The following is a 23,197-nucleotide window of genomic DNA, read 5'->3' as shown; positions in this document are numbered from 1 at the left end:
TATTGAGAGTTCCCATATACCTCCTATTCCCACAGGTATGTAGCCTCCCCCACTCGGCATATCCTCCGTCCGAGTGGTACATTTTAACAATAGGTGAACCTCCACTGACACCTCATTATCACCCGAAGTCCCTACTTGACATTAGGGTGCACTGTTGGCGTTGCACATCTTTTGAGTTTGGACAAATGCGTAACGACATGTAACCAGCATGATAGCTTCCTGTACAGTTGTTTCACTGCCCTAAAATCCTCCGTGCCACCTCTTTAAGTGTCTCTTCTTCTCTTCTCTCTTAGGAACTTGAAATGCAGGCTCGAGCACATGGACTTTCCCTGATCCCATCCACGGGCCTCTGCTCTCCAGATTTGGTGAACCGGATCATCAAGCAGGAACCCGCTCTTGAGAACTGCAGCCAAGACCTCCTCCAGCATCACGCAGACCTGACGTGTACCACAACCCTGGATCTCACAGACGGCACCATCACCTTCAACAACAGCCTGGGAACCGGGACCGAGAGCAACCAAGCCTATAGCGTCCCCATGAAAATGGGATCCAAACTGGAAGACATCCTCATGGATGACACGCTTTCTCCTGTTGGCATAACTGATCCGCTTCTTTCCTCAGTGTCCCCCGGAGCATCCAAAACCAGTAGCCGAAGGAGCAGTATGAGCATGGAAGAAACCGAGCATGCTTGCTAGCAAATTCCCCCTGCTCTGCATTCTCACAGACTGCTTCCTTTCTTGATTAGCAGATTTCATAATTTACCTGAAGGGGTTTTCTTGATCATTTTCTTTTAATATGAAAGATTTTTTTTCATGCTTTATCAAATAGCCCAGGATATATTTTATTTTTAGAATTTTGTGAAACAGACTTGTATATTCTATTTTACAACTCCACACGCCTCCAAAGTATTGTACAGTAGGTGTACAGTATCTGTGAACTGAATTCGCCCCAGACTTTGGCTTTCAGAGCAAGAGGATTTTTGCATCAGAGCCATTTCTGTCCGTTTTTATTCAGGGCAAACTTGGTTTGCGATTCGTGTGCCTGTGGCTTCCTTGGCAATTAAATGTAAAGTTTAACTGAAAGAATGTAAAGCAACCAAAAAAAAAAAAAAAAAAAAAAGAGGAAGGAGGGAGAAAAGGAAATCCATCGTACTAACCCTTTTCCATTTTGTAAATGTATTGATTCATTGGTACTGCCTTAAAGACACAGTACCCTTATAGCATCTTTGTACTACAAACTATTTAAAGAAATACTGTATTCCATAAAAGAAAAAAAAATGCAGCCATTTTCATGTGGATTGTCCGATTAGAAAACATATCCGATACCTTAGGAGCAGCTGAAATTGAAGGGAGATGCAGACCGAAGCTCTGAAACATGGAGTCTCATCTTGCTCTTGTTCACTCTGTGCTCTGTTACCGTTTTCCTCATCAATGAGTGGGATTCAGTTTTTCATTAAGATATATTTTATTTTGAAATGGAAATTAATGTCCTCTCAAAGTAAAATATTCAGGAGCACTGAAAGCTTTACTTTTTTTTTTTTTTCCTCTTCAATTTCACTTTTGATAAGAAAACCAAACTGGGCACATTTCTAATTGGCTTTACTGTTTTTATTTTTAAATTATGTATTACTGTTCATTTGATTTGTACAGATTCTTTATTATCATCGTTCTTTTCAGTGTGTTTGTATTAATTTGTTAGAATATGCATCTTAAAATGGCAAGTTTTCGATATTTTTACAACTCACCGGTGGTTTTCCGCATTCTTTGTACACACGTGGAAGAAAACTTTTATGCAAGGTCTTGCGTTTAAAGAGAGCTTTGTGAATATTTTGTATATTGCAGTCTCACTCGGAACCGTTTTTCCACACATTTAAGGTGTAGTATTAATAGGTTAAAACTGGCTTTCTAGAGAGAAACAAACTTACATATTTATTTTTAGTGATATAAAAATAGCAATATTCTTGGAGACTGATAACCACAGCGTTAAGACCCCTGTTACGGTCATTTAAGTCGGGGTTTATTTCAGCAAACCTGCTGAATTTTTTTTTTTTTTGAAGAGAAATACTGTATTGGCAGATTACTGTTACTTGATAACAATGTTTTAACAAGCAGCAATGTTGTAAAGTTAGTTTCAGTGCATTATCCACTTGTATCGTCCTATGCAATAACAGTAGTGTTACATGTATTCTGTCAGGCCTAGATGTTTTATACAGATGACATATGGTGTTAAGAGGCAGGCTGTTGAATGGAATTTCTTGGTAGCAGCCTACAGTTGAATAGCAAGTGGCATAAAGCATATCCATTCAGAATGAAGTGCCTTAAACATAGCAGTAGTCTCTAGCACTGACTGAACTGTAATGTAGGGGAACGTTTCAAGGCGGTATCTATAATCAAGAGAAACATGTAGCATGGTGCCTCTGTAGACAATATAAGAGCTTCCAACTTTTCCTTCAGATATTTTTAATATGAAATATATTTTAGTGACAGAGTGCCAACTTCTTTCATCAGGAAACCTTATTCAGGAGGTTGTGTTTTTTTTGTTTGTTTGTTTTGTTTCGTTTTAGAGAAAAACAGTTTAAATGTCAAATGTGAACTGGTGTTGGGGTGTCGAAGGGTTCAGAGAGAAGGAATGAATGTTAAGATGTCTGAGTGGATGGCTTACATGAAAATAATCAACCGCATAGTTCCCACCTATGTTGGGCAGTGAGAATCCTTGGAAGCAGTGATGATGCTATCAGTTTTCTAGCTTTATGACTTAAGGGGGTAGGGAAAATTAGTTCCCATTCTTTCGACCCCCTTAATTGTATAGCTCTTTTCCTAGATTAGTGACGCAAATCTGCATGAACAGCTAATTGTACCATAGTGTTCATTGATACAATCATAACATTGTCTATTTTTCTCTTCATATTTATATGGGGGGAGGGGAGCTGGGTGCAAAGGTCGGAGATCACGATGGTGTGACGCTAGTTTTCCTTAGCTGATTTTGAGGGTTCTTAAAAATAGAGCAAGGTTGACTCACCCCTGGCTCAGGGATCTGGGCTTGGGGGAAGCTACCTTACAGAAAGCTTTGTTGAAAGAAAGCATGGCATCTTGTACCACTGCCCTGACTCTCGCAACTCCTGCGCTCACCACCGCCTGCTTTCCCATCCCTTTCTACTTAAGAGACAATTTCTGGGAGGGGCAGGTGAGCACACTCAGGAGAATGCTAAAACCTCGGGGGTGGTTTTATTTATTTCTTTTTTGCCAACTAGAGTGTGGGTGCGTGGTAGGGACTAGCTAAGCCAAGAGGCAGTGTTCTGGGCTCACTGTTTGTGACCACGAGGATGGTCCACACCAATCCCCCCATTCCTGGGTGCAGAACTGTGTGACCCAGGGTTGTGTCTCCATATGGAGCGACCAAAATGCCAGACTTGTCACCTGCCTCTGGGTCAGGCGATGGAAATACCAAACCTTCTGACTTTGCCAAAAAACGTACAACCAACCTGATCATACATAGGATGACAGTTCTTTCTGGTTGTTTTAAAATAATAAAGCAATAAGAACAAATAAAATACATAGGAAGTTAAAAGATATAAAGCACAAAGGAATGCACTTATTAATATTTTTTTAAAATGCACTGGGGAAAAGTTGATGTTGATAACAGTATATTAAAAAAACCCTATTTCTTGAAAAAAAATGACAAATGACTGTCTCTTGCGGACGCTTGGTACTGTAATGTTAATACTAGTCACCTGCTGTCGGATGCAGCAATAATTTCTGTATGGTCCATAGCACTGTATATGATGGATCGATATTAATGTATCCAATGAAATAATTGAACTGTTGTTCTTGGTAGCCTCATTAAAGCATTTGGTTTTTCACATAGTGGTGGCCAATTGTGTTTAGTTAATACCAGTATCAAATATTGTTTGCCTTATCAAAAAGCAGTAGCACGCATTTTCTTCTGATTTAATGAATAACAAATTGCAGGAAAAAATTTTAAATGCCAGTAAGTACTTTTTTTTGTTTGTTTTAAATGCCACTCTTAAGATATTACTTTTTGGTTTTAAACATTTTTGATTACTTTATGACTTGCACTCGGCTGAACTATAATTATGCAGCTTCTATCCGCCCCCCACCATCTCCTGCTCTGAATTTGGGGAGTTTTAAAACTCCCAGATGCCAAGAATTCATTTTAGATATAGGAGTTTTATTTAAAATGTTTCAGCGAGAGGTGGTTTTACAAAGAGAGAAATTGTCAGAGAAACTCCTGCATATTTACGAAAAAGAGATTGGGTTTTTAAAATACAAATTTGTGATAATGAAAGCTTAATATACCCAGGTTGCCAGCTCCTGGCTGTTTTTTTTTTTTAAATACAGTACTTAAGAATCATTTGATAAATGTCGGATTTGAATTGGGAAATGTCAGACAAAACATGTCTTTATTCCCTAGCTAGACCTTAAACTTCTGCCCTTTTAAAAAAATCTTCTGGTTTAACCTCTGGAGAAAATGAGCAAGAAACTTGCTGTGATGCTTCTGATCTGATTGTCAGCTTTTCCTTAAGCTTGATTTTTTTTTCTTAAATTATAATATACAATAATCAAGCCTTTTCTTTTTCAGAGTTATTTGAATCATTTATGTTTCCTATAGAAATGTGATTGTGTGATGTCTTAAAAACGTGTCTAAGTAGGAAGATTTCCTATCTGAACAAGAGAATTTTCTGGGCAACATTGAAATCAGGTAAGTTGAAAGTTGGGGCTTTTCCTCTTAGGGGGTCTGTAGCAGGACTTTAACCCAAGTTTCTGACCTGTTTAATAAACATTCCTTCACTATCTATCAGGATCCTTAATCTCTAGCTCCACCCCCCCATTGTTACCTGAACATCAGACATTTGCCTCTAAGTTGTATGATTTTATTTCATATCCACAAACTTTCTTAAATTTTTTATTAAGCAAACCCACTTAAAAAAAAACAGATATATCTGTGAAATTATGAAGTATGGACTTTCAAGCTAAATTTCCTGATTTTGAATCTTATCTCTGCCTGCTTCCAGCTGTGTGATTTTGAGCAACTTACTTAGCTTCTCTGTGCCTCAATTTCCTTTCTGTTCAGTGGAAATAATAATAGCAGCTACCAACGAGTGGTCTTGTGAAGACCATTAAAATTAACAAGCTAGAATTTTTGCTTGGCAGCATATAGTAAGTATTTGGTAAATGGTAGCTATTTTTATATTATCATCATAATCACTCCCACTATTAAAAAAGAAAAATACCCCCTGAACCATCTAAAATCATCATATATATCAACAGAAACATTCACATTTTGAGCAACACTGCATTTTAGTATACGGCTAACTTTTTCTATGAATTGGCAAGGTGACAGAAACCACAGGTTGCTTTGGAGGAGAGGACCTGTCTGTCTCTAGGACCCAAGATTAGAATACTTTAGAGAATTAATTAAAAATCCAATTTATCACAGTTTAAAAACAACTTCAGCACAAGTGACCTAAAATTTAAATTGTTTTAAACCTGTATACGCTGCATGTTTCCCTCTGCCATGAGAATTATTATATTATTTCAAGAAAATTTGCCTTGCTGAAGCTGACATCTCTATTATATTCCTTAGAGGATTAAATCTTTTAATCCTTTATGATATACACTGATGTTATATATCTAAAGCGTGGTGTCTTGACTGTATCCTATCTGTTCACTTTCCTATCAATATTTAAATGTTTTTCAGGTTTTTATTTTCAATTATCCTTACATTTGATGACTTCTTTGGAACACCATCTGAGGAGTTAATCTTCATAATCCAGCCAACATAAATGAACCCTTAGAACTACCATGTTTTTATTTTTTTGTGTATGCCAAGATTTAATGCATAGCCAAGTAGCATGAGGAAAGCTCATTTAAGAGGAGTGTTGTAAAGTTAGATTTTCATTATATTTAGAGAGAGATGGTGATGATCTCTTAATTCTTTGCTGCCACATCTGAAGCTCAGTAGCAATGGCTTCATGTCCTCACCCATCCTAACACGAATCCGTAATACACATCTTGTACAGAATATAAATGAAGAAGCTTCCATTCCATTCCCAGTTTTCCCAAGACGTGTATCTCCCCTCTACCCGACCCCCCCAAAAAATACAGAGTACATTTGCCATATTAAAATTGTCAGACTTGTTTATATATAAAATTTGGACATGGCCAATCTTATTTGTGCTCAATATTTATAGGTCTTTGGAGCCTATTACCTATACCAGATATACTGGAAAGTGATAAGACTGAACCCAAATCCAAATAAATCTCTGCAACATGTCTAAATGGTAAAGGCAGTTTGCTTTAGAAAAATTTGCATTTTAAATTTCTAATTATGGAGTCAGCTGAAGTTATATCCAAATGGGTGCAATTGTCACTCAAAGTTCCTTACATATTATTCAGACAGCAAAATCTGTGTAGATAGAAGCCAGTAAACTACTGTTTCCCAAACTTTGCTTTAAGGAACTAGTTCCACAAGCTGTTCCAAAAGTTGCTTTGGGGAATAGGGGTTTGGAGGCGGGGGTGGGAAGCAAAATGCTGTAGTTAATTTTCAGAAAGTTAACTTTGGGAAATACTGGGTTAATCAAATTTGAACGGGTATCTACTGCAAGACTGTTCACATTCTAAAATATGCAAATAGGCACTGAGCCTTTGCAGGACTGGGAATGGTATGTAATGTTTCCCAGTGTTTTTGACCACAGGATTGTGTGTGTGTGTGTGTGTATAAAACACCTGTTAATGGTTCCAGAAAACGTAATTTGGGAAATTCTGAAGATTTTACAGAAAACATACAGAGTTGATAAGAATAATTTCTTCTGTTTTCCTAAGGTAAGTATTCTTACATCTCTTTATTATTCTGTAGGAAGAAAATATTGTCACTAAAAAGTTATTACTCGTGAATAAGCAAATTAACTTAGGTTTTCATTTCTAATGAAAATATAAAATTTTGGTTAAGGAAGCTATTGCCACTAAAATTACTATTCCTGAATTCAAAAAGTATGTTCTAGCGGGAAGGGTACAGCTCAGTGGTAGAGTGCTCGCTTGGCATGCATGGGGTCCTGGGTTAAATCCTCAGTGCCTCCATTAAGAAAAATAATTAAATAAATAAATAGACAAATAAATAAAGCTAATTACCTTCCCCCCAAAGGGGGGAAAAAGTATATTTTGATTTTTTAGTAAATATATAAATTCTGATTATGCTCATATTCAGTGTATTGTTCCTATGAGTGGTTAAAAAAAGTCCTTTATAATGCAGACCCCTGGTGTTTGGGAATTAGAATGGAGGTCTTGGGTACAGTACAACTGGTTTATAACTTTAGGTCTTTGGTGTTTTGGAGGAATGAGGTTAAGAAGAATTGTATGGTGTTCAGAATTGTCATCGTCTTATCAATGATTTCTTTTTTAATGCAGGTGACTCCTAACAGATGGACCAGGTTAAATCTCAAAAGCTTAGTTTGTAACTGGTTGCAGGCCAACCCAGAAAAGCTACATTAATCATCACGAACTTGAAGTATATTATAGTACTTCCTCAGGCTGTTCTAGAATTGAAAAACCCAGTAGTACAGAGTCTGAGGGAAAACACACTAGCATGTTTTTTCCACTCTTTATAAATGAGATCAGAAACTTCTGCCATTCATATTGTTCAGTCCCCATTCTCTGCTTGGGAAGAAATGGTGAAAAGAGGAATTTCTGTCCAGTGGGAAGGAGGGATTCATTGGCTCACATTACCATAAAGTCACAATGGCAAATACAACTTTCTGTATGTCTGAATTTAAGAGCTCAAACAAGGCATTCTCTGCTTCTCTATAGTTTTCTTATCTCTGCCCTCCTGTCTGCACGTGATTCTGCTCCGTAAGGACTCCTCTGGCAGTTTCAAGGTTCGTTTGAAAGCCAGCACTTGTTAACCCAGTTGCTTTGGCAAAGTTCCTGTATTAGTTCCGGTCAGGCCTGCTTGAGTATGGCTGCCGTGGCCCAAAGATGGAACATGGTCTGTGTTACGTGGTCCACTCTGGTAGATTCCCTGAGCAACGCCTAAACTATATGGTCCAGGAGAAAGGTAGGTGAGATTCACCTAGATTTTAAAGGGTGGTGCTGCTCCTAAAAGAGGGAGAAGAGGACTCGAGGTAGACAAAACAACAGATACTCATCACTGTACATTTGGAGAGGATTGAGCAAGCTCTGCCTTTCCAAACTCTTGCTGCTCCCAGAAGCATCAATTTGGGATTTTTCTTTCTTCTACCTTAACCAGCGGATGATGGAAAGGGAGGGAAAGAAGGTAGTAAATCCCTAGAGCTGCATCTCCCTCCTCACCATCATTCATGGCTAGTTTTTCATAATGATTCTCTAGCTCTCACCCCTGCCCCTGACTCAATCCTCTACCAGATGGAGATCCTAAGACCCAAGCTTTTCAATAAGATATTCAGAGGACCCACTAAGCACAGATTTCTCTAAATACACATGGATTCTTATTTCTGTCATTTCCAAAGACCACTGGGTTGTTAGGATGTTTTCATCTGCACATGACAGAAGCCAAACTCCCTTTCACTTCAACTGTAAGGGGGTATTTATTGATTCACATAAAAAAAAACTCCAGGTGTGAAACTTGGAATGGTGACTTCAGACACCTCACAAGTCGGTTGCTCTCTGTCTTTCCAGGTTCTGCTCTCCTTTTTGTGGGCTTCATTCTTAGCCAGACTCTCCCTGTGAGGTGGCAAAACGGCCGATGGCCCCAAACCACCTTTGCTGTTTATCAACCAACCTGGAAAAGTATCTCCGTCCTCCCAGTCCTCCCAGAGTCTCCCTGTCCTGAGTTGGCAGATACATGTATTCCTGGACCAATCACTGTTGGCAGGGGGCGGGGACTAGATGAGCCACACCCAGCCACAAATCACCCTCCTTGAGCCAGGTGGACTCAGTCCCTCTGGAGGGCAGAGGGGCAGCCCTGCAAGCTGGCAGGTGCACTTCCGTGGCCCTTGTTCAGATGTCCTTTCTACTTGTGAATGTCTAATTCTTCCTCTTCCAATAGTTGGCTCCTGATCATTTAGGTTTCAGGTTAAATTTTACCTCCTCAGAGAAGAGGGTACTGACTACCTCACAGAAAGGAAGCTCCATTAGTGTTTGCTTAACACATTATCTTGTTTATTTCCTTCATAGCCCATATTTTTCTTCGTCTTCTCCTCCTCCTTCTCCTTCCTCCTTCTCACCCCTCCCCTTCCTCCCCTCCCCCTTTCCATTCTTAAATCAGTTTGAGCTGGTTTCCAGTGTATACAGTAATCAAATTTGTGACCAGTAGACCAGGACTGGCAAGTTCTACCACAATATTGTCAGTAAGAATGCAGCCTTATTTAAAACAAAGAAACAAAAGTCAAAGATAACATTGGAAAAAAGTTGTAGGTTAAAAATCTGTCTGCTAGGACCGTGGAAATATCTGTTTACAAGCACATGTTATTGCGTCTTACTTACAGGGGTTCTTGGGAGAAGGAAAGTCCCATATGAATTAAATTACGCATAACTTACCTCTTAAAAGGGCCGAAATTTTCTCTTCACCATTTTTGATGATCGACTTCCTCAAGTGTATTATTCTCTGCCTCTTGAAACAGAATGTAATGACTTTAATTGTACCTGTGCTCGACGGTTACAGAGTCATCTTTAAGATCATTACTTCACGGAGCTATGGTACGGAGGTGTCCTTGGGGGCTTCAGAGATGGAACAGAGGTGGTGGTCCTTATATTAAGAGGCCCCGGGGAGCAGTGCTCTTACCCCATCTCCTTTCCTCCCCAACCCCTTCAAATTTACTGCTAGGGCTCTGCCGTAAGTTTAGGTGAACTACGAACCCAGTTATTAACGGTTAACAGAATTGGGTCTTGTCTGAGGGAAATCTGCCCTGTGTGAAGATCTGGGAGTTTTCTTTACGTGCAGCATATAAACCTTAGTGCTTTGGTGTTGGCTGTACAGAACTTTTTCTCCACTAGTTTCTTATTTTGTTTTGTTTTGTTTTCCACCCCATTGGACTTCAGCTAATAGAAGTTGCTGGATTTGTGACCTGACTAAAGAGGTTTTATTATGATTAGAAACACAGACCAGACTCCCTGGGGTCACGGGGGTTCTGTTTTGCTATGCCTGTCGTAAGCTGCTCTTCTTTCTGTGCTTTGCAGGAATTCCACTAATTTGGTTCAGTTCAGACTGTGACTGGGGTCAGCTAACCTTTCTGTAAAGGGCCTGATAGTAAATATTGCAGGCTTTGCAGGTCAAGAGACGAGAATCAAAGAAATGATGTCAGTACTTGTGTAACGAGAGAAAACCAATTTCCACACATTTTTCGTTGGTGAAATTCAACGTCTAATAATAATAGTTGGGTACAGCGTTTGTGACCCAGATCTACTCAGAATGAGCGGGGAACTCTTTTGAGGGGAACAGAACTTGGCTTAGCTGGGATTTGAAGTTAGTGTTTTCCTAACATCAGATTGATTGTAAATGTTCATTTGTAAAAGCCCCTCAACTCACAGGCTGTTCAGAAGCAGGTGATGGGCCAGAATTGGGCCATGGTTTTCAAACTTCTCGACTGCAGCCTAGATGGATAATTGTCCCCTGGTACCAGTTTTCCCTTTTTCCCTTTAGTAACAGAATGCTCTGGATTTGAGCTTAGCACATACTTCCTACCGACTTGGGAAGAGGGGAGCTGAAACAGCCCCTTGGGACGCAGAGACAGATGCCTGACATTGACTGTGGCTGAGCTGCCCGCCAGCCTGGCACGCTGCATCTCTGGACTGTATGTGAAAGAGACAGACTCATTTAAAGTCTATAGTCTGATATCTTTTGTTACAGCTTAGCTGTGCTCACAAATAGACTATATGCTTTACAATTAAAAGGAAGAAACACTTTCTCCTCCTCTTCCTTTTCTTTTTCCTGCTCCTCCTCTTCATCCTTTTCTTCAAAGACATTATTTGAGGATTTTCACTATTTCTTACTGCTAACTGGCCTTACTATACAAATAATCTAAGTAAATGCATTTTTCTCTCTGCTTAAGCAAAAACAGATGAAATTCCCCTTTGTAGCTTGAATGAGAAGAGTTGAATTAGCATTTAAAAGCCATCTAAGGATTTTATATGTTTTCTGAACAAGGCTTAGGAGATATTGTTGTTCTTCTGTAATAACAGGAAGCAAAAAAAAAAAAAAAAAAAAAAAGCAAAACCAAACATGCCAACCATGGGAGACGGGAGGTGGTAGATCTTACTTTGGTTAGTGAAAACTGTAGGCAGATTTTATCTCTTTATTCGGATTATTATAAAAGACTGGTTAACAGCCTTGAGTATTTATTTCTTTTGTTGTCAGCTGAACTTTTTCTTTAATCATACCTAGTTTGAGATGAGGAACTGCTGAATGTGGAGTGTTATATATACACACGTTGCCCAAAATTGAAAATTATACAAGGCACAATGAAACTAGTACAAGTGCTGTTGCCTGTGCTATGAGTCATTGTGGGAAAAGAAGCCTGTAATAGCATTTTTCTCATCATTTTTAAATGCTCTGGGATATGTGATACCTTCCTTGGCAAATAATTTAAGCTTTCTGAGTCTCAGTTTCCTCCTCTAGAGAGTGGACTTAAAATGCCCATCTCACAGGACTGGTGTGAAGATTAATAAGAAAAATGAAAAAATAAGAAAAAATAAAAAAAAATGAAAAGAAAAGAAAAAAAAATGAAGATTAATAAGAAAAATGCACATTTAGCAGCACCTGATGGCTGTTAGTATTTTCTCACCAGCTGTATTTATACCACAGTGTTTTCTTTCAAACAATAGTTGTCTTTTCTCCATACCAAATAACGCTATTACTAATCAACATATCTGAGTGGCTATAAAGCCCAGGTTGCATTTGGTCATAGAAAGTGTTTGAGACGGTTTAAGACATCAAGCTTCGTTTTGCTCATTATCTTTCAAGTAGAGGTCCTCAAGGGAAAAGGCCAATCATTGGTTTTCTTTTGTTGAAAATGCTAATAGAATCTTCTCAAACAGGTTGGCAGATTTTGCTGCAGGACCTACAAGTTTCTGGCTACAGCAGGTTCAAGAGCGTGGATGCTGGAGACAGATGGGGTTGAATTCAGTGCCCTCCACTTACAAATTTATAACCCCGGCCAAGGTAGCTAACATCACTCTACTTCTCTTTCTTTGTCTGTAAGATGTCGATCAATAATATTCCTTAACTCAGACAGTCGCCAGGCTCAATGAATTAATACATGTCAAAGAGACTTGTCACAGACTGCCATTCAGATGTCAGCACTTACTGTGCCATAAACGCTGATTTTTTTTTTTTTTTGGTGTGGGACTTTCATGATTTTTATTATTTTTTCTTATCTTTTAATGTATTTATTTATTCATTTTTAAAACACCTTTATTGTGGTATAATTTCTGTACAGTAAACTACACATATTTCAAATGTACAATTTGATGGATTTTGCTAGACATATGCACCAGTGAAACCACCGCCACAATGAAGATAGCTAACATTTCCATCACTCCCCAAGGGGTGCAGATTTCAAGCTCCCAATTTATCCCTTCCTGCCCCCTTTACCTCCTGGTAACTATGAGTCTGTTCTCTATGAAACACAAGATATTTTATTCTGCTCACGGGTCGTACAGGTCAGGAATTTGGACAGGACATAGCTGGGACGGCCTGTGTTATCTCTGCTCCGTGATGTCTGAGGCCTCGGCGGGGAGGATGCCAACAGCAGGCAGTGACTCAGCAGCGGAGGGCTAGGCTCATCCCGAGTCTTCTTTCGCTCCCAAGTCTGGCGCCCACACCGGGCTGACTCAGACACTTGGCTCCACTGAGACTGTTGACCCAAGTGCCCGCACATGGCCTTTCCATGTGGCTGGGTTTCTCTCCGCATGGTGGCGGGTGTCTGAGCAGGAGGAACCCAAGAACGAATATTTCAGAAAACCCAGACAGAAGCTGCGTGGGCTTTTTATGACGCAGCCTCAGAAGTCAAAAAGCATCACTTCCACTACCAATCAGGGCAGTCACCAGCCCTCCCTGATTCCAGAGGCAGGGACATGGACTCCCCTCTGGATGGGAGAAGTGTCAAAGAGTTGAGGTCTTTTTCCTTTTTTTTTTTTTTTTCAAACTTTCCTCATCAGTTTGACTCTGTTTTGTGGACTAAGAATGCCACCCACCATATTAGGAAACAAAGGATGTTGTGGCCTTCAATCCATCAACTGCTGCAGCCACCCCCAGTGGTGCCCCCTGACGGGAACTCAGGATGGGAGAGCACAGGGTCCTGGCCCTAGACAGCTAAGATGCATACCAAAGGAATGATTTCTTGAGCCCCGACTCTTGCATCTTCCTGCACATAGCAAATTGCTAAATTCCTTAACTTGAGATGTCTAGTTTTCTTTAAATTAACAGTAATTCTTTTGGTGTTCCGACTACCCAGTCTTTGTTGCAGAAACTCCTATATATCCTGGCTCCTCACTTACCTCTTCAGAGCTGTCCCTCAGAGCATCTGAGAGGCTATCTCAGGGTTTGAAGTCCTCAGTAAGTCTGCTGAGTAAAACATAACTCTCAACTTTTAGGTTGTGTGTTTTTCAGTCAATAGTTTCATCGTTTAGTACTTGTTACCCGAGGTCTTCTGGTGACTGGTCCCAGGTCTTCTTGATTGCTGTGTACCTCTGACTAATTATAACACTTAGAAGTTGGACCCTAGGACATCCTCCTGTTAACCTTCACTGGCTCCTTCCGCAGCCCAGACAGCACTCCCTGTTACCGCCCACGCCCTGTACCCTGCGTCACACCTCCTTGCTTTGCTACAACTCCATCTGCCTACAAAAAACTTACTGGGTAGAATAATACGTTTGTAACACTAACCAAACAAACTTCCTCCTTGGTATATCCACAACTTCATGAAGTTTGATTATTCTATGCTCATGGACTCAGAAAAGAGATTTTTTTTTTTTTTTCAGAAAGTGGAAAACAGAGGAGGCTCTTTATAATGAAATAGAAAAGGCTCATAGCACAGGACAAATATTTGGATCCAAAAGTTTCCTTAACAGACTCCCAAAAGATTCCCGAGTTAGGGGTGAAGAGAAGGTCAGAGGGAGGTTAACGAGAGCAGAGGTGTTGGTAGGCACCAGAGAAAGAGGCCCTGTGCACTGTTACTTCAGCCAAAGCCTCAGAAGGTGGCAAAAATCTCAAGTACTTTTATGGCATCTGGGAGCAGAGAGGATGTGAAGGTCTCCCCATGTGGGTTCTGGAGAGGCAGCAGTACCCTAGAGGGAAACATGACTACTGGAGTATTTGGGTAGGATGGGGGCCTTAGGTGGAATAACCACCCTCTAGAAAGACCTGGAATTAAAGACGAAAACAACCAGTCATGGAAGGACCATGCAGAGGAGGATGAGGGAAGACTGATTGGTAACCCATACGGACCCATCACCAGGGACCAAAGACAATGACACTGAGGACCTGATGCTTTGCTTCCCCCAATGCTTCTTTTTGCCCCTGAGACTGAGGCAAAACCCCATGGGAAAAGGAAGGGAACCCCCCACAAATTACAAAGATGACCCTCCACCTGCTTGATAAGAGGTAGTAGACTCAAATTAGACAGGAAGTCTAATTTTAGAAAAATAAAACAAGTTCTATTTTTCGGGGTTTTTTTTTTTGCACACCTAAATGTGTGTACTGCCATCCATGTTTACTCCATACATTTAATGTTTCTTATTGAGATAGGTTTCTAGAGAGAAGTGGATGTATAGGATAGAATACTGTAAGGCCTTGGTTTTTCTATAACCACTTCTAATTTCTGTGGTCTTGGAATTTTATTATGTCTTAGATTTCTGTCAAATACATCGATAAGGACGTGGACAGCTGTTGAGTAAATGGATATTGTTGTGAACGAGAGTTACCGTCCATTCACTTAAAACTTACTGAGCAAGTACTATACGTCAAACGTCGTGTTGGCTGCTGGAGTTACAGAGGTAAAAAGGGCATAGTCTTTGCACTTGAAAATGAAGCCCATGCTCGAACAGCTTTGGAACAGACGTGATTTCTTGGTCCCATAGACGAGGTCGTTACGTTTGTAGCTAGACACATACAGATGGGGGGGGGGGGTGTGAATCTGGTCAGTTTAGAAAAAGTGTATTTTCAGAGGTTCTTCCTCCAAACCCAAAATAATGATTTCCAAAGGAATTCTCCTCTTCTATGATTTGGTCAACAGACTCAAGAAGAAGGCTTAAAACACAAGTACACACACACACATATCCACGCGCACACACATCCACACACACCATCTCCGCATTCTGTAGTAGGGCATGTTGCCGTTGCAAGATGTATTTAGACAAAATCTACTTGTTTTATAATCACCTTTGTTCATGTGCAATCTATAGAAATACATAGTATTAAGTGATTTCTTTTCTATTTTTTCTGTTTGATGTCAGTGTAAGATACTCATTAAGAAAATGCCCTGGATGTGATGTCACCTTAATTACAGTGTGGGAAGACACATTCCCCCTTGATAGCTTTAGGCTTTCATGCCACTAGGCTCTTCTGTTTATTCCAGTGAATTACATTCTGGGACCCACGGAAATCACGTAACAAATGCATAACTAATGTGACATTCACACAAAACATCACATTAGTTCCATACGATCAGTTCTATTCCAGTGAACAGAAAACCAAATCATGTTATTGTAATCTGAGTTGTGATTTAATACCCTAATTTGTAAGTGGTTTTGTCTGAGTCTAACATGTTATTTACGCCACTCATAGTGGTTACTAAGACTTACTAGATGCACACTTTATTTGGCTTGGCTACCTCACCCCCACCCTGGTAGACACACCCCCTAAATAATACATCAGGTAGTATTTTGCTACTAAAGAACGTCTCAGCTATCCTCCTACCAGGTTCAACGTTACGGGGTGACAGTCGTCGTCTGTTGCCATAGCTCAAAAATTCCCATAATGTAACATGCTTTGAGATTTGGACAACTAAGAATTAGGGAAGAAAACAGATTATCTGTCAGTTTAGGAAAATTTCATAATTGTATAATATTACTTATAAAGTGAGGTACAAATCATTCTGTGAGCAGAAGTCCATCTTTTTTGAAAAAAAGACATTTTTGGTGCCTGAAGTCCTCCTCCCGTGCATATGACAAGCTCACTTGCCTCAGCTCAACTGTCACCTCCCGAGAAGGCCTCCGACCACCCTAGTTAAAGCAGTCCTCTCTGTATCAGTTACTCTCTGTCACGTCACCCTGTGTGACAATGTCTACTACCTGTCTCTATCTGTTCTCCTTTTTTCTGTTAGTAATAGAATTACTGCCTAATTTCCAGGTGGGCATATGACCACCTAGGGTAAAGGCTGGGTATTCCAGCTTCTCTTGTAGCCATTGACTATATTCTGGTTATTAGAATAAACACTAACATATCCTCAAGGAGAGGAAATTTGGCTCTATTTTCACCTTTGTTCTTCACTTAGAAGTAATGGCTAGAACCCAAGCAGTCATCTTGGACCATAAGGTGGATGCTGTGTGTTGAGAATGGCGAACAACAAACCCAGGTCCTTGATGAATTCACGAAGCTGCCTGACCCATTTTGAAGAGCCTTCCTTCATGTGAGGGAAAGAAATAACCTTTTTAAGCTACAGTCAGTATTCAGCATACATAGCAACTTGTCCGGCATATGAGCCTGACCCAATCAAAGGGAATGGGGGCCCTGATCAGTCAGAATAGATAGCAGTGTTAAAAAAAAAAATTGTTGTAACTCCCTCCATACATACTGGCTGAATCACAGCCTTGGCTAAAGCCAAGTGATTTTGAATTTTCTGTCACTTGCAGCTAAACATAATCCTAAATAATATACTCTGTTTATTTTATAACCCTTGTTATAGTCTGTCATTATCTGTTCATTGTTTTATTTATTTTTCATCTTTCTCTTTCTTCCCTTAAATCTCTCTGAGGGCAGAGCACACCTCTGGGGTTTGCTGCTGGAATGTGGCTTTTTTGGATGCTGAAAGACTGAATGGACTAATTCTTTAATTTTTTATTGTGAAATATAATATTTTGGGAATTGCAGAGCTGAAGGAGTGAAAAGAATTCTATTTGGAGGACTAGGGTTGGCAGTGCAATTGACAAAAGTTTTTTTTTTTTTTTCCCTCTGACTCAGAAAAAAAAACCTGATGAAATTAGTGGTAGATAAAAATTCATTTCTAGCTTCTAACAAGAAATCACAAACAATGGAGGACATATAAATAGAGTAGCAGCTTTATTAATAATACTTTCCTACTCCATCCGTGATCTTTTGATGACAACCCTACCGGAGACACTCTTTATCAGGCACTAAAGCAATTTAGATGCTGTCACATGCCTTTCTTGATATATACGTATTAGACATAAAGCAGTTTTCTGTTCTTTAGCTTATTTTAGTGTATAATTAAAACTCTGTCTGCTACTAAGCAACGGAGCATGGCAGAGGTTGATCACATCCTCTCGCAAAGATAGAAAGAGGAAAAATAATAAAAATAATCATACACATTCCTGTAATCAGCCTTCAGATCTTAATTATGTTTTAACTCCTTTGTTATGCCAAAGGCAGTGCCTATTGGCATTTAAAGGACACTCTCACTTTTCTGCCTAAGTTCAATCTAGTTCTTTCCTTTGGATCCTGGTCCATTTTATGGAATTCTTTTGAGGGCGTTTAAGGTTACCAGTGGTGATGGAAAACTGAGATAGGAACCAGGAGGCTCAGGTTCCATTCAGCTCCCAAACTGGTCCAGTGGGTGCAGGGATGCAGCCAGATTCTGAACTCTGGGACTGGCAGCTGGACTTGGGGTGTGTGCATGGCGGGAGAGGTGAGGAGCCAGAGGGAGGCAGAGTCTGCACCACGGGCAGGTGAACAAGTGCACACGTACCCCAAACAGCCCTCTCCGACCCATCTACCTGTCACAAGGTCGGACCACCGAAGTTTCAATTGTATATTTTACACTGCTTCCAAAGACGCCTTTTCATCACAGTCTTAACTTTCACATTAATGGTAATTCTTTAGTTTTTGAGGACACAACCACTTTTGAAAAGTACGCTAGGAGGCAATAACTCATGCTGTGTTCTGCCTCCTTCCTCTTTCAACTCCCCCAAAGATCTCTCAATATGAGCCTTATTCCTTTCATTGTTCATTCACTCCTTCACTCAGTAGATAATTTCCAAGCTTCTATTTTGTATCAGGCACTATTCTAGGTCCAAGGACCATAATGAAGGACAAAACAGAGACCTCTGCCCTTGTGGCACCTCCATTCTATAGTGAAAGACAGCCGATAAATAAGAGAAGCTCTTTAAAAAAGGAAAGAATGCTGCTTGTAGTGACCTTTTACTACACCGGACACAGAGTAGTTTCATGAGGCCACTTACTCTTCACCCCAGTAAACGAGACGGGGTACAGACGTTGTCTGGCGATGGTGCATGGTATGAGACACCATGCCTGGGCATGATTCCTACTTCTGTCACTTGCTGACTGTACTCCTTAGCAGGTTACTTAACCTTCACTTGCCTCAATTTTCTTATCTGTAAAATGGGAGTTCTATTTCATAGGGGTTTTGGAAGAATATTTAATGCATCTGTAGCTTTTAGAGCAGTGCTTAGGTGTGATAAATTGGCCCAGTTTTACAGATAACGAAATCAAGGTAAGGAGGGGTGAAACAGCTTGTCTCAAGCCCCTTGCAGCTAAAGTGGGAACCAAAATTCCAACCCCAGTCTCTTTGCCTCTACGGTGTGTGTGTTCTTACCCACAATTAGCCACCCTCTTCTCGCTAAGTCTCTTAAGCTCTTGGAAGACCAGTTTCTTCATCTGCAATCTGGTGGTGATAGTAGCTAACTGCCTGTTGTTGAGATAAGACATTTGAAAGTGTTTGGAAAACTATAAAGCATCACAGGAAAATACAAATTGCTGTTATTATTATTGCTTTGCATTTTTATGTTCGACATTTTAATTTGCCTGTAATGGGTCTTGTGTGCGTACCTGTCAGATAAGCCTTTCTGTTTAATCTTCCATGCTCATTCCAGGACCCATAAGCCAGCCCGGGGGGGCTCTACGTTGTCTCCTCATAGTTCTTTCTTGGTCATTCCCCCTTTTGTAAATGATCCCTTCTGTGTGATACATTTTTAAATGTTAAGGTTTTGAAATCAAAGAGTGGTATGTTGGGTATAAAGAAGACTTAGATGGGAAGGTGATGGACCCTTGGACTTCACTGGTCTGTGATGGTCTTTGAAATAAAAGACCAGCATGAAATTGTGGTAATGTTTCCATAATCATTTCTTATGAGAAACATTCATTTAGGACATATTTGGCCTTACGGATCTGATTTTTCAGAAACATCAATTGGGGGAGAAAAGTAGAAGAGGAAAGAGAAGATACTAAATGGCAGAGAAAATACAGAACCTAGGGACTTGAAACCATCTTCAGTTCTAAACATTTGTGTTGGATATTCTGTGCTACTTTTGGTTGTTTGGGCAGAGGGTGAAAACACTCAAACTCTGGGCAAAAAACGTGGGGACAAAATCTGACATAAGCGAGCCTACCAAGGAAAGTTCATTGAAATGACAGAGGGGCATCTTGGCAAATCCAGAGTTGCCAGCCTTTCCTAAGGAAACCGAGTTACTCTCCTTGCTAGCAGAGGAGACCTCCTGTGAGTTCCAGCTAATCTAAAAGTGGCCACTCCTGTCATGGAACCTGGGAAATGTTTCATCCTGGAGGAGTCAGGTGACTTCCACAGGAGGAAATAATGTGACTTCTCTAACTCTGTTCAATGGATTACCTGTTGAACCAGATTTTTCTATAGATCAGCACACGTCCTTTCCTCTGTGTGCAGCATTAAGAGGAGGTATTTAATATTCTTCTTTACCAGAGTCACCCACCTCTAGCATCCCTGGAACTGCAACACCAAAAGATTTTTGACCATATTAGATTTCCCAGAGCCCAGACCTACATAACTTTTTTTGGGAGGAGTGTGTGGAGGGATGATGTTTGATAACTATTAAGTCACATAAGACATAGAAGAGACCTGGAGTTAGGGGAGGCAGGAAGGGTTGTCCTAAAACAATTCACTACATTACGAGAATGCAGAAAGTACATTTATGTCTCTGCACTTAAACTGTATAAATTCCTTGTGGGAGGTGGACAAAAGGAAAGATTCCTTATGGGTTCTTAGTGGCCTCTTCCATGGTTTTTCTTCTTAGGTTTTTATAATTAAGAGGCTAAAAGTGACATGACCTCTTGTTTGTGTCCTTCCCTCAATACCTGCAGTAATCTCCTCCACCCAGGCCAACTCATGTCTCTCTTTAGTCATCTTTATGCCTAAAGATGCTCCATTGTCTACCCCAGAAAGAGAAAGCATGTGCAGAAGAGATGGAGAGAGCCCCACGAAGACAGAGAAGGATGTCATTGGTCAGTGTCAGTCAATGAACTGGCTCCATCAAGGTCAGGTGTCTATCCTTGCCCCTGTCAGCTGTTATTGGGTCAGATACAACTTTCAAGACTTTTTTTTTAAATAAGGAAGTGGTGGTTTGGGGAAACTTTTCAAAATTTTTCTACTTTTGGTTGAAGTATAGTTGATTTATAATATTGTGTTCGTTTCAGCTGTACAGAATAGTGAGTCAGTATTTTTGCAGATTATATTCCATTATAGGTTATTACAAAATAATGGGAATAATTCCCTGTGCCTTATGTTATATCTTTCTTTCATATCTATTTTATTATAATTGTTTGTATCTGTTAATCCCATACCCCTAATTTGGTAACCACAAGTTTGTTTTCTCTATCTGTGAGTCTGTTTCTCTTTTGCATATACATTCATTTGTATTGTTTTTTATTTTTATTTATTTTTGTTTGTTTTTGGGGGGTAATTAGTTTCATTTATTTATTTTTTTTAATGGTAGTACTGGGGATTGAAACCAGGGCCTTGTGCATGCTAAGTATGTGCCCTATCACTGAGATATACCCTCACCCTGTTTGTATTATTTTTTAGATTTCACATACAAGTGATATCATATAGTATTTGTCTTTCTCTGCCTGACTTATTTCACTAAGCATAATATTCTCTAGGTCCATCCATGTTGCTTCAAGTGGCAATGTTTTATTTTTTGTGGCTGAGTAATATTCCATTCTATATATATGTATATACACGGTATCTTCTTAATCCCATTACATTCATGGGCACTTGGGTTGCTTCCATGTCTTGGCTATTGTAAATAGTGCTGCTGTGAACACTGGGGAATTTTATTTCCACACAATGTGTCCAATTCCTCTTACCTCTGCCCTCAACTTCAAGTTACAAGATAGTTAAGCATCAGGTATAGTCTCATCCCTAATATATTTAAAGGACCTTCCTCAATGTAGCAATTTGCAGATTACTTTTTAAAGTAGCTATTCTTCTCTTTGTGACTGAAGTGCCTCAGAATCTTACACTCAAAGGTGATCCATATTCATCCATGAAAATCTTTTTTTTTTTTTAATGGAAGTGCTGGGGATTGAACCCAGCTAAGCAAACATGCTAAGCACACGCTCTACCACTGAGGTATACCCTCCCCCCTCTCTTCCCTGACACCTTCAACTTGACACTTGAAAAACAGATTTACATATGGATCAGTGTTTTATGCTTCCTGCCAACCTGCCAACTCTGGTCCCTCTATACTTAAAGTGCTACAAGGAAGAACAGAATCTGCGTCCTCTCAGAGTCTTGATCAAGAGTGTATCATGACATACACAAGATTTTAAAGGGGGGAGGTTTAGCTCAGTGGTAGAGTGCATGCTTAGCATGCACGTGGTCCTGGTTTCAATCCCCAGTACCTCCACTGAAATAAATGAGTAAACAAACAAATAAATAAATAAATAATAAAAATAAACCTAATTGTCATCCCCCCCAAATAAAACAGAGAATTAGTTAAAAAAAAAAAAAAGAAATACTTTTTAAAAAGATGTTAACATTTTCTCCCAGTCCAGCTGTGAAATGGGTAACTAAGTTGGCTACTTGAGACAAAAAATTTCCTTCGAGAACCTCTTCTATTACACTTTTATGTAAACGTTTTAACTCCTCTCTTCTTAACTTCCTTTTCTGGTGGGATTGTGCCAAACGGTTGGCTACCACGCAGGAAAGCATCATAATTGTAGGCATTAGCTCAGCCAAAAGGCCATGTTTTTGCTTTAGGGTAAACTTGTTAAAATTGGGAACTCAGCCAAGGTCATCCATCTACAAACGTTGTGAAAGCATCTTCTGGTTGTTCATCTAGCTACGGTCTAATTAATTTTCAAACGGACAAAGTAGCTTCTTGGGCCATGTAACAAGCATTTTCATTCATTTAAGCAAAGCTGGATTTGGCCCGGAGCAGGGTCACGAGAAATTCTAATAGCTTCTTCTCTTCTTTGTGTGTCCTCAGGAGAGCTTGCATTGATGTCAACAAAGCAAGATTTGTGCTCCAGGCAGTCTGAATAGAATCTGTTTCCAGCCAGCCAAGTTCTCTGACTTCCCCGAGAAGGAGAGGGTCTGGAATTGAGCATATGGGACGGCTCTGCAGGGCCTTTTTCTTTATTGGATTTAGCTACACTCACATAATGAAATTGTAGGGATTGTTTAAACCTTCTGCAGGGACTTCTGTTAGCAGAGAAGAAACTTGTACTAAAGCCATAAGAAGATTGTATTATAGACATAATGGAATCTTTTTTATCTTTTGCCTGGTTTTCTGCGCAGGGACTGACTTTTTTTTTTTTTTTTTTTCCTCTGGGCACCAAGCCAGAGGTCTATTTAATTTCTTAAAATTTCCCGTGGTCACTAATACTGCCCCTTCCCCACACCGGTCCCTTGGCAGTTTCATAAATTAATAAATAAAGACACAGCCATCTGAAAGGTTGTGAATCCTCACGGTTAACTTCTAAATAACATTTGCAAGCTTTTTTTTTTTTTTAAGGTGGCTGTTTTGCACAATCAACATGATAACACCTATAGAAAGCAGGCGCTACAGTCTTCAGGAAAGTGTTTCACCGATATAATCCAAATTTCAGTCAAACGTTGGATTTGTTTACCTTTGTCCTGAGTCTACATCTATAACCGAAAAAAGCTGGAATGAAAATGCAAGTTTGCTTACATCAGGTGAGTTCTCCAAAGCAGGTGAAGTGATACCACCCGTATTTTTACTACAGTTAGGACTGG

The 23,197-nt window shown here is 39.9% G+C and overlaps 1 protein-coding gene and 1 long non-coding RNA gene across 15 annotated transcripts in view; both read left to right on the top strand.

Moving 5' to 3' along the window:
- Positions 1-3,863, top strand: part of MITF (melanocyte inducing transcription factor) — a 209,513-nt gene extending 205,650 nt beyond the window's left edge. For all 14 annotated transcript variants that reach the window (XM_014560761.2, XM_032458091.1, XM_032458097.1 and 11 more), the window contains one exon: positions 294-3,863. In XM_014560761.2, the coding sequence (XP_014416247.1) occupies positions 294-695 (402 nt within the window). In that variant the 3' untranslated portion in view covers positions 696-3,863. The remainder of the gene's footprint in view (positions 1-293) is intronic.
- An 18,022-nt stretch (positions 3,864-21,885) lies between these two features.
- LOC106729852 overlaps positions 21,886-23,197 on the top strand; it is a 659,616-nt gene continuing 658,304 nt past the window's right edge. Inside the window, exon 1 of the long non-coding RNA XR_001366270.2 lies at positions 21,886-23,137. This is a non-coding gene — a long non-coding RNA (uncharacterized LOC106729852). The remainder of the gene's footprint in view (positions 23,138-23,197) is intronic.

This window comes from Camelus ferus, chromosome 17 (assembly GCF_009834535.1).
Source record: "Camelus ferus isolate YT-003-E chromosome 17, BCGSAC_Cfer_1.0, whole genome shotgun sequence".
NCBI lineage: Eukaryota > Metazoa > Chordata > Mammalia > Artiodactyla > Camelidae > Camelus > Camelus ferus.
Note: the sequence above shows the minus strand (reverse complement) of the source record. Positions and strands in the feature narration are given on the sequence as shown.